Genomic DNA, 16,379 nt, shown 5'->3' with positions numbered 1-16,379 from the left:
TTTTTATTCTATTATTTTACTATTTTTTTCTACCAATTTTTGGGCTTTACAAACGTCCTTGATCTCCCCCATCTTAGCAACAACATTGTCGTTGTCCGCATCCCCGCGTAGATCAATTGCCTGATCCGTCACCCGTTAAGCAAATGTTTCACGATTAGAAGTACGATTAGGATAATAGTTAAATAGGGAATGTTTATTTTCGTCGGTTTTATGGCTGATAGGAGTTAACTGTAATGCGACTACAATTTATTTAATATTGTTAATTGTTAGTGTGATTTGACTTAATATGATTTGATGCATGATACTTGTCATTTCTAACTTGATGTTGAAAATATGAACCGATGAATTTGATGTTATTAGTTAATAAATTTGATGATGATTTGATGTTATGCAAATATTAATGATTTTTATAGATTTGATGATGCAAATATTGTTAATGGATGGATGTAATGTTATGAAAATATTAATTTTATTATATTATTGTTGCACTATATATATATATATATAGTTTTACTACTTATTTTAATCGAGCCATTACATAGTTATGATTTTTGAAACATATGTGTTACATATTTCGGACCGTTATACATCACATGCATCGCTTATGTGCCATTTCTTCAATTGTATGGACATGATGACCTGTTAGGTGTGCTTCAATTTAATCTAGTTTCCCTTCTGCCTCCATCAGCAAACCAAGAAGATGATTGCAGTTTATCCGAACAACGACGAAGTTTGGGACGAGAGAGTAAAGCAGTGGCGGGTGAGTAGACACCACATTTTTGCGCCTTTGGTGAACGAAAACAGAGGTGTCAATATCATTTTGCGTGTTGTACAACTGTTATACTATATTGTTGATGTGCCGTGGCAATATATATAAACTAAACACAAACACACCTTTTAAAACGTTGGAGCAATTTACCAGAAAACCCCAAACTGTCATTCCCAGCCCAAGCCGCAATATGGGCACTATCCAGCCCAAGTGCCCAACCAAACCGCACTGGCACTTGGTTCCCACCGGCTCCCATGAAGACGGAGATCCGGGCCCACCCGCACATCACGTCACGGGAAAGCGCGGTGGCAACCGTCTTCTCTTCAGCGGGTGTACGTGTTACTCGGGCGCCTAGTGGGCCCACGTATGACCAACACACAACGCGTCGTGTTGTTTCATCAGCAATACTATACTGACTCGTGCCGCAGACACGTTGATCGGCATTGTGCAACGCACAGCCCGTGACCCGGCGCAACGAAAAACAGCAGCGGACCAGGTATATCCCCTCCCGAGGAAAATGCTACAGCCACACGTACCCAGCTCACGACCTTGTGGGCCCGGTTAGTCAGTTACTTCGTGAGCTGGCTACGGGTGCGCGTAGCAGCGTATCGGAAGGCGCCTTTCTCGAGGTGCGAGCACGTCTCCGAGGCCCAGCCCACTACGAGGGGAAGCGACAAGCGAACGGGCGCTTTGATTTTTACAGAAGCGTCTCTCTCCTCAGTCCTCTTTCCCTCTCGCTCCCGGATCTGAACTCCTCCGAAAAAATCGTACCCGAGAGAAACCCTAGCACTGGAGGTTTTCCGCCGTGGCGCCTCGCCGGAGACCTCCGCTCGCCGTGGCCGCCGACGCGTCGCCCTCGTCGTCCCCCCGGAAGTCCGGCGAAGATGCGCCGCCGCCCGCCGGGAGCACGCCGGCGGCGGCGGCCGGCGTCACCCCGTGCGAGCAAGCCAGGAAGGCACTGTGTGTGCGGTCGCCGTTTGATGGGGAGGAGGCTGCTGGACGGGACCCCTGGCTGCCATCCCGTGTTGCCAGATGGGCGGCGGTGGGCGACGTGCGGAAGAATCATAAGAAGAGCCAGCCCCAACAGCAGCAACCGGAGCCATCCCCTCCCCTGGAGCAGAACCCGAGAGTGCCTGCCGGGCGCAAGGGCTTTTGGGAGAAGTTGGAGCCCTATTTTCGAGAGTTCACAGTGGATGATTTGGAGGAATTATTGACGAAGCATCATTTCTGTGCTAGCCAGATTGATCCATGTTTTGTGATACCTGTTGTGGGCTCTAAGGAGTTAGGGGAGAATTCAGATCTATCTCATGCTTTTGAAGTAGATGAAAGTCCAGAGTTGAGCTCGAATTTGGGCAACCATAACAAGGATTTGGATAGGAGCAAAGATGATATTCAGGACAGCTTGGATTATATTGGAGGCAGTGTAGAGCTGATTACTCAAGATGAGAGTAATAAAGATAATTGTGATCAGGACATGCAGGAAGTGATTGTGCAGCAAGAGGAGCAGCCGGTTGAAATCGCTTTAGATCAAAGCAGGACTGATAGCATTGTTTTACCGGGATCCAGAGAAGATCGGTGGCGTTCTCTGAGCTGGCTCTTAGGAGCAAGGGGACGGTTTGTGCTCACTTCAGAGCGTCCAAACAAGAAGAGGAAGCTCTTAGGTGCAGATGCTGGGCTAGAGCAACTTGTACTTCTGCCATCCCCTGAAGGCGAGGCTGGTTCAGTCTGTGATGTTTGTTGTTTGGGAGAAAGTGACATGGTGTCTAACAGGATGCTTCATTGCAAGAACTGTGAGATATCTGTGCACCAGAAGTGTTATGGTGTGCATGTTGTGCCAGATCGTTTCTGGTTTTGTGTTTGGTGTACCCGGAATATTGGGATGCCACGGAGGTTGACACGGAGCGATGCGTGCAGGACTGTGTTAATGCCCTGTGTGCTCTGTCCAAAGGAGAAAGGTGCTCTGAAACCTTTCAAAAGGGACCCTGGTCCATCCATAGATGGAGGAAACCAGGAATTTGTACATTTATTTTGTAGTCTCTGGAGACCAGAGTTTTATGTTGAGGACATGGAATCAATGGAGCCTGTCACCAATGTAGTAGATACCCAAGAGAATCAATCAAAATTGGTGTGCAGCCTTTGCAAGGTCATGCATGGTGCATGTGTCCGCTGCAGCCATGGTATGTATTTTGAACATAATCACTCTGATTCTAATATCAAGCTACATTCGTCTCCTATATCTGAGAACTGACTTATATGCCTGAATCTTTAATTTGTGATATGTTGTGGCACAACCTTATGGCATCACAAGGCAATATCCATTTTTTGTTCTGGACAGCGAGACTCTACTATTTTATCCTAATGTGTCTTTAAGCTGCAATAATTCATTCTCTTTCCCTTTATATATCTTCTCTTGTGATATCCCAGTTTCACTTATTTGAAATCTTATAAAAGTAAAATGCACCAGCACTCTTTGAACTTGTACCGCCGTGTCTTTCATAGTTCCATGTCCTGAATTCACATATGAGTTCCTAAACTAGTTAAGCGTGCCATTTTTCAATATCTAAATCATTGTAATCAGCATGTGACTGAGAAGATACCTCAGTCCCTTATTAAAAGCAATTTTTTAAAATATGTTTTGGTTAAGTCATTTGCTTGCTGACTGTATGCCATGCCACTCAAGCATTTCTTGATTGATGTCTTGTCATTGTCAATATGCCTCCCGTTAGGTTGCCATTGTAAGCTGAAGCCATCAACATTTGGATTTAACCATATTTGTGAAAGAGCTGGCATTTGACTATTTGAGATATGTTGCATGGATAGTTGCACTTGAATAGGCAACCCAAGTGTTTCTCATTAACTAACCGTTTTGCTGTTCTAGGTTTTTAGGGATCTTAACAACATGAATCATTAGAAAAAAATACTGACAACTCATACAAAAGCAAATTGACCAATGAAAAAGGAGTTAATTAGTTGCAGAACCAGTAAGGTCTATGCTATTATGTTGGATCTGTTAGAGTGGACGCACTAACCAGTTCAACCCAAAAGCTTAAGCTGATGGGAGAAGGTAGTTTATCCACTTATACACTTCAACACCCCCACTCACGTGCAGCCAGAGAAAAAGGCGCAAACACAGCCAAAGAGAAAGGCGCAAACGTGGAAATAAATGGGTGGAGGCACAAATAAAGCCTCTGCCAGGATTCGAACTCGAGACCTGTGGCTTTGATACCATGTTAGAGTGGACGCACTAACCAGTTCAACCCAAAAGCTTAAGCTGATGGGAGGAGGTAGTTTATCCACTTATACACTTCAACAGGATCTTGTTGTTTCACAAACTGGCAGTCATGCTTAGTGAATCTTTTTTTAGCTCTCTCACTCTGTTGTCTTGTGGCAAATCTCTGTTATTGAAGTTAATATGCAAGTCAAATTGATTTGTTATTGATGATGGTTTTGGCAAATAAATTATGATACCTTGTTCATTGTTTCTGTACAAATAGAGCTCTACACGCCTTCTAGATTTAGTGATTTCTAAGGACTAAGGTAAACCTTCTACAAATAAGGATGTAACTTATTTTGGGGATGATCTGGTAGTTGCCTGGGTGAAATCTGTTCACTGTGACACTCAGTTATGGTATTTTGCCTTTTGACTATTGGTTCCTTCGGTGTGAGCGTTGTATTATGATGAATACACAATGTGAAGTTACATAATTGGCTACATAATTGACTCTGAGAAGCTTGAAAGATGTAATAGCAAGTATGTCTATTTTTTCCATTTTTGTCAGTATTCAAGGGAACCATCAGATTAAAGAATATGTATTCAAAGTCTACTATTTTGTCCTTCTTTGTTTGAAATCCTTGAGCTGTGACATCAACATCTTTTGGAAGTTTTACGGTTAATATGCTATTAATACCATAAAGATTGACAACACGATAATTGCTTGAGTATATTTTTCTTTGAAAATGCTTTCACAGAAGTACAATTCCTTGTTAGTATTTATGGATATTAGGTATACAGATCAGTGTTCAAAGTCATGTTTTGGTGTCCGTGCAACGCAAATAGCATAAAACAGCATAAAACATAAGGAGTATTCTGTAGATCATATTCTGAATAATAACAGCTCTAGTTTTATAATCCATTCATTTTCTAAGTTCATGTGGTTTTTAGGAGCATGCAGGACTTCCTTTCATCCTATATGTGCAAGAGAGTTCAAGCTTCAGATTGAGATATGGGGGAAGTTTGGTCATGATAATGTTAGTTCTTCTTAAATCTGTTCATTATATTTGATTGATTATTATTAATTTTTCTTGTTTTTATCTGTTACTAGGTTGAGATGCGAGCATTTTGTGCAAAGCATTCTTCTGTCAAAAGCATCAGCTCCATACAGAATGACAAAAGTGTATCTGAACTGGACTCCGCTCAAGTTGAGCTGCATGATGGAAAGCCTGTTACTGGGAAGGAACAGCAAGTGAGATTTACGCGCAGTAACAAGGACAAATTTGTGAACAGCACAATTACTACTAGTTCTTGTAGCCTAAACGAAGCACATACAAATGAAGTGGCTACCATTTCACCCGTTCTTGGAAGGACTCAAGAAACACAAAGTGCAGATATGGCTGCTGATCAACCCTCTTCAGATGGGAATCTTATGAGCGATTCTGGAGATGTTTCCGGAATTCTTAGAAAGGTATTTGCTTATCTGACATAGTCAGATTAGGGTATGGAGGTTTTGTACCTAACTGCATTTTGTATATTTGCATTGACGGCACAGCTAGTCGACCAAGGAAAGATTAGTCTTGATGACATTGAATTGGAGCCAAGTCTTCGTTCAGAATCAGTGGAAGCTGCTTTCCAGGTAATTTGCTGTTGATGTTTCAGTAGTTCTTATAAGCTACTCTGTTTCTACTAGTTGTGTGTGCCAACATGTAATAATTGGTACATACATCTCGTTCAACTTATCCTGACACAAGCTGGTGGCATATGCATTGCTTTTGAATTTTCACTTATAGAATTATTATATTTTCCACAACTTGTCAACTTTTTATTCTTTGCGTAGGCTGCTTATATTTTTAGATAATAAAAACATATTTTTGGAGACCTAAAGATTTTAAATGTGTATGTTTATAGTATTTGAGAAGTCCTATGTGTAACAAACTTTACAAGCCAACAAAAATCTTTACTGTAGATATAAATAGTAAAGATAAAACTATACTTATAGGTGTAAGTTGAACCATCAGTATGCATAACTCTATGGTGACATTCTTGTGTTTCACATGCGATGCTACTATTGCCCTTAATATGTTTTGAGAAAAAAAAACGACGTGCCTTTTCAGCCGGAGACAACTGCATACTCCCCTGGTTTGAAGTTGAAAATGATCAAGTGGCTGCAGAACTCTGAGTGTGCACCTTCTGTTCAGGTTAAGTCATTTAAAGAGGGTTCATTGGCACAAGGTAACAAATAATAATGTTTCATCCTCTATTATCTGTATTACTACAATGGCTGTGCACCTGTGCCACTGTTTTCATGCTGTCTTTATTTTATATTATGTCTGGATGAGGGTTTGTTGTACATGCTTCCTGGTATGAAATTAGGCTTGATCAATTTATTCTGGGTGTTATTTATCTCCCTTGTTCTTGTAGCTACAATGCTTAATATTTAGGAACAATTGGATCTATACCATTAAAAGATCCAAACTTTAGATATATACCATGAACCCCACATGTCATTGACTCATGTGGACCCACATGTAAGTGAGATAGTAATGGTATGGATCCAAAATGGTGATCTTTTAATGGTATGGATCCAAATTTCCCTAATATTTATGGCAGTTGTACTCTCTTTTTTCAACAAGTCATGACTGAATTAGCTAGCATTTGCCAATTTTCATTACTGTGTACAGCCTGTATAAAATTATATTTAATGTGTCATACTTGGGCTGAGTCCAGCGAACTACGGACGCGAAAACAGCGACAACTTCCAGCAGCTTGCGTAAAGCTCGTGAAAAAGAGGGGGAGAAGAGAGAATACACAGATTCGGGGGAGAGAGGGAGACGGTGCCCTTTTTTTGCATCCACGTCCGCGATCTGCTGGGTTGATCTACAGTAACCGCGATCTCCTATTTACGCTCGGGGGAGATGATACGGGAGCTGCTGGACTCAGCCTTAGGTTCTGTTCGTTTCAGCCAGCCTCTGCCTTTTCCCTCACAAGCAGAAAGTTGAAGCAAACAGCTAGCTTTTTAAATCAGCATTTGTGAAGCAACACTTCATTTCTATTAGAAGTTTTGAAGCTAGAAGCTAGTCTATAGGAACATATGTTGACTTCTAAGTTCTAAGGGATGATAATCCGAGGGTATTACATATATTATACATTTCATGAAACATGTTTTCTAGAAGCAATGACATCATTGAAAGCAAGTTTTTGAAAAGCATCAGCACAAACCAACATCGCCCTAGGATATGATGCTATTGTTTATTAATGGCCAAGTGCTAACTGTGATGTACCGTTTTGATCTAATTGCCTTAAGTTTCTTGCTAGTGTTCCATGAAGCCTGCCTTTTTCTGTTCTTTTTTTGTTTTTTTAAACTTTGAGAGTTGAACATCTGATTATCCCTTTTTGAAGGTTAAACTACTCCAGAGCAATGAAGCCTCAATTTTATTAATTTTGTACACTTGGTATGTATGAACAGGTACATTGCCTAGGAGTGAAAGCAAGAACTTAACCACTGCTACATTTCAATCAGGACAGGAGGAAGCCATTTCATCGATTGACCATCATTTTCTGGAAAATGATAATGCTAATAACGGGGATTTGGTTCAAAATGGCTTTCATAGATGTCCTGATCCTGATGTAAATCAGATTTCTGGCCGACATTTGCTCAAGTAGGCCTATCCCCATTCCCGATGCCTCTGTCTCCTCTCTCTCTCCCCCCTTTCCTTTCCTCTCTTCCTCTTTCCATTACAGTCATGTGTGTATAATGCGTGGGATGCATTGCATTGAGTCTCTAGGGTGCATACATAGGAGTACATGGCTTGGAGATAAGGAAGGTTATCTCCGGATTACAATCAATCCAACCCATCCTAAACAACCATATCAGGAGTTGCCTAATGTACTCTAACATCCCTTGCAGTCGTAGCGTTAGCAACACGAACAGATATACTGGAGAACAATGGAGATATCCCCACGCAGTTGGAACACCGGTGCAAATGCTGCGACTGGAGTAGCCTATGCAGATGATAGCCCTTTGTGTCGATAATGTCGAGGTAGCCGAGTGCAAGGACGCGGAGCCGTTGTCCAGGTGTCGTGTGTAGGGTAGTTGTGGTCGATGTAGCTATCGAGGATGTCGTAGAAGACAAATTGCACAAGTCGTGGGCACATGCGCATCATGCGGGAAGGCCCGCAATGTGCCAAGGGACGTCGGTGTGGATAGTGGTGTAGGAGAAGGGCGGCATAGACGAAGACGGCGACACAGTCGATGCAATTGTAGAGGAAGAAGCTTATGCCGAGGGTGATGCTGTTGAACCGCCGTGAACGAGGCATGCTCTAGGTTTGCCACGCCTGTAAACACGTCATAGACGAATGCATGTGTCGATTTTGCTAGTATTGGGCGTACTAGGTAGAAGGCCCAACCAATTGTCAGCGTCTGAAGGGACCAACGGAGAAGGCCTCAACGACGGTCGCGATGTGCAATAGAACGGCGAGGAAGAAGGTGCCGATGCAGCCCACTGTTGTCGGAGTGGACGAAGTAGGCGAGGACGAGATGACGACGCTGGCGATGAGGTTGTGTTGGACGAAGGCAAAGAGGTAGTCGTGGCGATAGAACGAGATTCCTAGAGTTGCTGAGGCGAGGGAGCCACGATGCATAGGAAGGTCCTTGACAACGCCAATGTAGTGCGATGGCGGTGCTTTATGGTGGCGAAGAACTCGAACAACCGGAGAAGACCATGTGTGAGAGACGCACACCGATAAATCGACAACGTACATATGCAACGGTGAGGACGACGACAGACGACAACGCTGCTGGCCGAGGAGGTGACGCAAAGGCAACCCTCTTGCTTGGTGAAACATCACGCGATGGACGACATACGTCTCGGGAGGGCGGTTTGTCTGCGATCGGTTGATCAGGCCAATGGCGTGCGTGGTGGCGACGATGAGCCGACATATATGGACGTGCAGACGAAGAGGCGTGGCCACGCCAGGCTTTCCGAGTACGCTGTAGGCCACACCAGTTGCACCGTTGAAGAAGATGAAGAAACCGGTGTTGTTGAAGCCGTTGTCGATGATGTGCGAGTTGATAGGCGGTGGGCGATGGGGGCATCCTATGGGGGCGATGGGCTTGGCGGATCAGAGGGACCCACGATGCATCCTTCGAGGGCGCTGCCCCCAGGACCTTCTCGCACATTATTACAGGCAGTATTTCATTTGAATGGATAACTAACTTAATCCTGCTTTTCCCCCATGTAGCATGGATGGTTACTGTTGCTATATTCATCCTATCATTGAGAAAAGGTTGCAAGGTTTGTGGAGTAATAGTTTGGAGCAAACTATACAGAAAAATGGTTATCATGGTAATTTTTTTGCTGACTCCTTCCTGTAAATTAAACAGAATCCATTGCCAGTTTCTTTTTTCACATCTGAAAAATACTTTATTTTCTCCCACATTGAGTAGAAGAGTTATCTTGGTCTCTTCATGACGAGGACTTTGGTGGTTCATCAACAAAACTTGTGCAATTAACAGGCAAAACTGCCATGGAAGTCTGTAAAGCACAATCATCAGATACTCTCAAGCTTTCACCTGATGACGAAATAGAAGGGGAAATAGTTTATTTACAATCCAGGCTACTTGATGGTGTTGTTTCTATGAAGCAGAGATATGGTAAGTTTTTTGTCATGTACATTATTATTCCTTATGCAGCCGTACAAGAAGATTTTGGTTGTTGTCAGCATTATTAATTCCCCTGCTGCTGCTGCACTATATTAATATTTAGTCTACACAGTCCTAAATTGAACTGCTTAGATGTGTTTATATTTCTTCAGCTTTCTGAATCGATATTTCAGTCCGTCTTGTATCTTGCAGAAGATTTGATACTCAAGGTTGTCCAGAATATTTCTTATGAGTTGGATTCTTTCAATAAAAGAAAATGGGATCATATCATTGTGAATCAGTTTCTTCGTGATCTGAGAGAAGCTAAGAAGCGCGGAAACTCAGAGAGGAGACACAAGGAAGCTCTAGCTATTCTGGCTGCAACTGCACCTTCTGTTACACCGACCTCACGAAACACAACAGTGAGGAAAGAGACAGAAAACAATGTGACACCTGCTAAACGAGAGGTTATCCGTGTGCTTTGCTTGTTCAGTTGTTGTCAGGCATTATCGTTTTTTATTGATTTCTGTTTGTTTCCAGAACATGCCAAGAAGCATTACTGGATCCTCAAGAATTGGCCAACTATCTTCTTCACCACAAGCAAAGGATTTATCATTTTCCAACAGTGATGTCTCAGACGAAACTAACTTTGGCATTTTCAATCTGGCGAAGTTCTCCAAGAAAAGTGCTCTTCCCTGTGATATATGCATGCGATGTGATACAATATTGAACCGTATTTTTGTTTGCTCGAGCTGTAAGGTGATTTGCAGTTACTGTTTTTTTGTCCCAAATAAATTGCACTCCATCAACTATTAACTGGTTTGATCAGCAGGCTACTGTACACTTAGATTGCTACCAGAGTCTGGTGTATCCCACTGGCCCATGGAAATGTGAACTTTGCCATGAGATGCCCTCAGATTCTGTTACCTCTGGTGAACAATCAGACCAAAATGGTCCGAAAGCTTGTTTGGTGCAATGTGGTTTATGCCATGGAACATCTGGTGCTTTTAGAAAGACTGTGAAGGGTCAATGGGTTCATGCTTTCTGTGCTGAGGTAATGATTTCTAGTTTTCTCTTTCCATATTGCTGTTTTGCTTAGCTTATGTACATTTTAAGTTACCCCAACTTTCCTTAGTGGCTGTTGGAGACAACATTCAGAAGAGGGCAACATAATCCAGTCGACGGAATGGTACTATCTTGTTCTAGCTATGCTCTTAATATTTCTGTGCTGGCAAATATATATATCTTCTATCATATTTCTTTTTCATTATAATGCGTGGTTATGTGATCAAATCACCAGAAGCCAGCTTGAATACAATATGACTGAATTATATTATTCTTTTGTTCTGGCTGTTCTATCAAACCTAAGGAGAGGCTTCATCACAAGGATAAAGATACATGCTCTATATGCCACCGCTGTGTTGGTGCATGCTTGAAGGTTTGCTTTTTAAACTTTATACCTTCAACCAATAAATGTAGACAAATGAATCATACCTTGCTAAACTTCTCTTTTTCAACCATGCAGTGCTGTACATTAGATTGTCAAATTACTTTTCATCCTTCATGTGCTAGAGATGCTGGTCTTTACATGAATACAAAAAGATTGGGTAATATGTTACAACATAAAGCATACTGTTGTAGACACAGTATTGAACAGAGAAAGGTAAGAGATACTTTAAATTGTTCAGGAGAGGTATATGTCTTCACCCTGTAACCAGATTTGTATCCTTACATATCATAATTGCCTCTACATTTTTCTATGGAAATTCACACAGGCCTATAGTCAACAATATGGTCCTGATGAAATCAAGGGCATGAAACAAATGAGGGTAAACACACCACTTCATACTTCATCTCCCGCAAGGATCAATATTATGCTTAAATCATTATATCTACCTTTTTGTTTAACTAAGGTAGTACTATCTCCGTTCTTGAATATTTGTGCTAGCTAGTTCATTTTTGAACTAAAACGTGACAAATAAAAAAGAACGGAGGGAGTACTAATTTTATACTGCCGAACTTTTCATGGTACTTCATGTTTGTCACTACCTTCACTGTGATGTTTGTGATTCACGTGCATTGTGTCAAAACAGCTCTCCAGTCCATTTGGTTCATTAGATTTAAGTATCAGTATCATGATTAGCGGGTGGAGCATCAGCCATGGGTATTAAAAGCAGTGTCCATCAGGTTGTATTTGTTGAATTATTGACTGCTGTAGTCCTAATAAATTGCAGGCATCACAATTTCACATGTAAACACAAAACTTCAAATCTTTCATATTTGTGCTTCTACTGTTGTGTAACCTGTAAAATTTTCAGTTGAATATATTTGTATGTAGACATCAGTAGATTTGCAGAGAAGCATCAGGAGCATTCTAAAACATTTATGCTCACACCTGACAAGTAGTAAGAAACACAGAGGTTAAGTTTCTCTGATTTGGACTTCGATAATGTTTGCTAAAAATGGCTTGATGCTGTAGTATTTCTTGCTGCTGATCAGTGCCCTATAGGCTATAGCTTGAAGATGGTGAAGAAACTCTTGGATTATATTTATATGTTTCTGTTTTTCTCGTTCTTGGCAGGTTGAACTGGAACTATTACGTTTCCTTTGTGAGAGGATTGTTAAGAGAGAAAAAGTGAAGGTAAAATAGCTGTTAATCGTGTCTATTTCTCCGCCTTTGGTTTCTCAGCAAATTTAATGGTTCTCTTTGGAACTTTAATACTTTTTCTTTGTGATAACAGCAAATAGTAATATTATACACATCCTTGAATTGTGTTTCCCATTTATTTTGTTATACTAGCGTTACTATCCTACAGAGGCAGATATATTTGTTATAAACTACTACTGGCCTCCGCATTTTTAGAAGTCTTATTTTGGTAAACTTTATCAGCAACTGATCCAAAATATATATGGTTTTGGTTGCACATAATACCATTAGATAACTTTGTAAATAAAAGTAGCACCATTAAATCTGTTTGCATATACTCTCAGTCCATTTTTTTTGCAACCCTCGGATTCCAAGGATGAATTAGACATATAAGTAAAAGACGCATGGATCCCTTACATCACCAACCCCGAGTCTCTCATTCTCTCCATGCTCATGTCCTACAGAAACCTGAGTACATCTCTGTGCTAGCCTGGACCCCTATAGTTGCATTCTTTCTTGGACAAAGTTTCAAGTCTAGAATTGCATACTTTTGTGAACGGAGGGAATAGTATCATAAGGGATTAATCCTGTGTTTCTTTTCCTTTTGTTATTATGTGCTGCAAAAGAAAGTTTAATTTCAATTACCGTCGAACCACAAAATATAGGGTACAATTTGTGGTTCTATGGTAATTGAGAATTGGAATTAAACTTTCTTTTGCAGGTATTTGAAATTGAACTTAAATAGAAATGGTTAGAATAACCCGGAGCTAAATAGACAATTTATTCCAACAGTGAACTCAGTAGCTAATTAATATTGGCATGTTGTGTTGTGGTTTAAATTGCGAGACAAAAGGCCTATTTGCAGCACTTTAGTCGGTGTATTGGTTGTGTATTTGTTCAATGGTAACTCTCAGTTTTGAGGTCTGGCAAGTGAAAAGTAAGGATTCCATGTCCTTTTAAATGTGATTTTTTTGAAATAAATTATGGGAATAAAAAGTAAAAACAGAAGATTTTAAGCACTTGATTGCAATGAGAGGATGATTTTGATGTATGTATGTTAGGGAATGTGCCAAATGTACAGTAGGGGTCAAGTAAATGAGTATGCACCAAAAGGTTGCAGCTATTAAGTGTTGATGTCAGTTACTATTGTTGAAATGTGTAGTTAGAACATCTCAGTTGTCAACCTTTCCATCAATTTGAAAAGTACAATCTTGCAGCTTGTGCAACCAAATGTCTTAACAATTGGATTCCTGTTCTGGTCAACTGATCTTGCTGCATTGATTTTGATGTTTTTGTACAATAACATTCTTCATCTTCATTACCAGAAAGATTTGGTTGGATGTGCACATGACATACTTGCTGCAAGGAGGATAACTGCCGTCTCTTCTTTGTGGACTTCATGTTATACTTCTGGACCTGGAGCAAGTTCAGAATCTGCCACTACTTCTGTTAATAACAAATCATATGGTGGAACAATTCAAAGGTCTGATGATGTCACAGTGAGATTGGAAGATGTCACAGTGGACAGTACAGTTACCAAAAAACATACTGTCAGGTTTTCTCTGCATAACAGGGACACTGATAGGAACACTGCTGACAGTTCCACATCAACAATATCATACAAACGGAAGTTGGATGATGGGGAATCACTTGCATTCAAGAGTCATCCCGGAACACCAGCTACTGCCTTGTTGGAGTCACGGGATGCAGAAAAGCCAATAGATAAAAAGGTTCTACATTTTTTATGGATGTATTTGTATTTGTATTTGTGCAATTTTTTGAAGTGTTCGCATTCCATTTTACCCTCATCGATTCTGATGCTTTACATTACATTCCAGCTCAGGGATATGTATCAAAAGGAGCTTGTCATGGTTACTTCTCACCAAGCTTTGTTGAAGAACAAGACCCCTCCAGAGAGATATGTTTACACTCGCCGCAGCTCCATGTCCAAAAGGAAGCAATGTAGTCAGCATGTAGTTCAAAGACCTGGTGGATGACAGCAGGCGAAGTCGCTTCTTGGGATATCTGGATAATAATATTCTTGGAAGCTCGATGCAGAAAAGGACAAAGTAAATACAGCAAGCGGGGCTGGCCATTAATCATGACAGCCGCAGGGGCTGGCGCGTGGCCGCACTGGAATCGGAAATTTGGTGCAAATTGGGCTCTTCGAAGATTTGACCAATTGAGCCCATGTCACCTTGGAGTCCAACATGCGCTGAATTCATTCACTAATTTAGTCAAGGGCAGGTTTTGTGAAATACGCCCAATTGCCAGTATGGCGTCTTCACATTATGTCGAAGAAGGAAATCGATTGAGTTATGTGTGGTGAAAGAAAGTGGGTAGACAAATATTACTGACTGGTGAAAGCTACCAATAGGCCATCCGCACATTAATGACCATGTTTAGGAGTTGTTGCTATGTACTAACAGAACTGCATGTTTTGTTGTGTGGCTCCATTCTGACTTGTGAAATGAACTCTCGGTAAGTCATAGGGCATTTCATGTTTGTACAGGCATGTAGGTTTAGCTTTCTGGTATGTAGCTAAATTCAAAGCATCATCTTGTAGCCTTATGTGGTTAACCAGATCTTTGATCTATTAGTTAATTTAGTAAACCAAGAGCTGCCTTGTGTTCGTATGGGTTGAGTCGGGCTTTTACTGTATTGATATCTATTATTAGCGTGAAGGCTGTTTATTGCCGATGTTGAGCTTCATAAGCATTATCTTTTTTTAACAAAACACAGTGCTTGTTTTGTGAATACTTGTAACCTCGAATGTGTAATAAATGTAGCACGTCTATTCAACTCAATGGCTCAAGTGTCATATATGGTCAACCTTGCATGTCCATTACTGTCATTACCGAAGCATGTTACTTATTACTCCATTTTCATAAGTCCGATGCGAATGACAGGCAGAATATTACTTCAGTTTAGAGCAAGATTAATGATATAGGTCATAGTGGGTCACATGGCATTGTCATGTCACATATAGTTAACTAAAAAACGTCTAATATAATAAGTTTTTTTATGACACAAACTGTGCATTTAATATTTGGTTCACCTCTCTCATGAAGTCTTTTAAGCATGTTTAAGTATATGAGCAGCACACTTTCAACTGTCTACTAATGAGCAGCCTATTTTCCTTCTCTATACCATTCTCTTTTTTTCTTCACATTAGCACAAATCTGATGTAGCATCTCTTACAACTTGTCTACACCATCTCATTATACTTATTCTTATGGAACGATTACGTGGCTATGGCTAAAAGGTGCAATGTCAGATCTCTCCCATATTCCCGTGTATGTCGTGGAAGGCAAGAATCAGACCTTTTTATACTTAGGCCATTCTCGGTGGAAGTTTCATAAGAGTTTTGTTCTCATTATATAACATGCCACCTAAGCAAACTTTGGTATGCAATTTAATGAAGTGAGATATAAGAGAGTTTCATTGGAGATGAAAAAGTTTCATGGGGATCACTTTGGATTTATTGTTTTTCTAGACAAATATTGACATGGTAGACTTGGAAATAGTCAGATGAAACTACCCATTGAGAATGGCCTTACAATTTAGGGCTAAGCTTGATTTACACTAGATCTTGGGAGGTGGAGATTCCGAGTTATTGAAACCTAGCAATTAATGGCAATAAAATTAATGTAACTAATGTGTATTTTGTAGAGATAAATTAAAGTTAGGTCACAATAATAGTGATTGTTGGGGCAATTCATAATTTTTTGTGCCCCTGCATATGGATTTCGTTTTGTTTTTAAAGATTAAGGATGCATTAGTTTTAAGTATTGTATGAAGTTTGAGGTAGAATAGTTTAAGACTTTGTTTTTCATTTAATTGTACTATAAAGGGTATGGAATAGTAGCTTGACCTAACACACTACAAAGGGGTTTTGAGGCATTGAACCCCAGATCATCAGATCGTTGGCGATGGTCTAATACCTCCACATATGCAACTCAAGCAAGCCTGATCGTTGGATCCTGTGAACAGTAGAGTGTCGAACTAACGCGTTAAGTACAACAATCTATAAAACACACTAGAGAGTTTTGGGGCATGTTGGATTGGTTCGACAATGAGTGTCGGACCATCGGGCGCAAATGTTGTA

The 16,379-nt window shown here is 40.7% G+C and overlaps 1 protein-coding gene across 5 annotated transcripts; it reads left to right on the top strand.

The window, feature by feature from the left end:
- The first annotated feature begins 1,420 nt into the window (after positions 1 to 1,420).
- On the top strand, positions 1,421 to 15,078 carry LOC100279001 (uncharacterized). 5 transcript variants are annotated; one of them, XM_020538895.1, is made up of 18 exons: positions 1,421 to 2,946; positions 4,932 to 5,017; positions 5,092 to 5,451; positions 5,536 to 5,619; positions 6,098 to 6,215; positions 7,450 to 7,642; positions 9,225 to 9,328; positions 9,430 to 9,636; positions 9,838 to 10,091; positions 10,165 to 10,383; positions 10,457 to 10,678; positions 10,760 to 10,813; positions 10,994 to 11,062; positions 11,150 to 11,287; positions 11,400 to 11,453; positions 12,206 to 12,265; positions 13,597 to 14,001; positions 14,110 to 15,078. In XM_020538895.1, the coding sequence occupies exons 1-18, from the start codon at positions 2,244 to 2,246 to the stop codon at positions 14,266 to 14,268; spliced, it is 3,489 nt and encodes a 1,162-aa protein (XP_020394484.1). In that variant the 5' UTR covers positions 1,421 to 2,243; the 3' UTR covers positions 14,269 to 15,078. The 5 variants fall into 5 exon arrangements, with proteins under 5 accessions (XP_020394484.1, XP_020394485.1, XP_020394486.1 ...); XM_020538896.2 differs by having other exon boundaries at positions 1,430 to 2,946; positions 9,499 to 9,636; XM_020538897.2 differs by having other exon boundaries at positions 1,467 to 2,946; positions 9,819 to 10,091.
- Positions 15,079 to 16,379: the final 1,301 nt, after the last annotated feature.

The sequence above is a fragment of the Zea mays genome, chromosome 6, assembly GCF_902167145.1.
Source record: "Zea mays cultivar B73 chromosome 6, Zm-B73-REFERENCE-NAM-5.0, whole genome shotgun sequence".
NCBI lineage: Eukaryota > Viridiplantae > Streptophyta > Magnoliopsida > Poales > Poaceae > Zea > Zea mays.
This window is presented reverse-complemented; position numbering and strand designations above follow the sequence as displayed.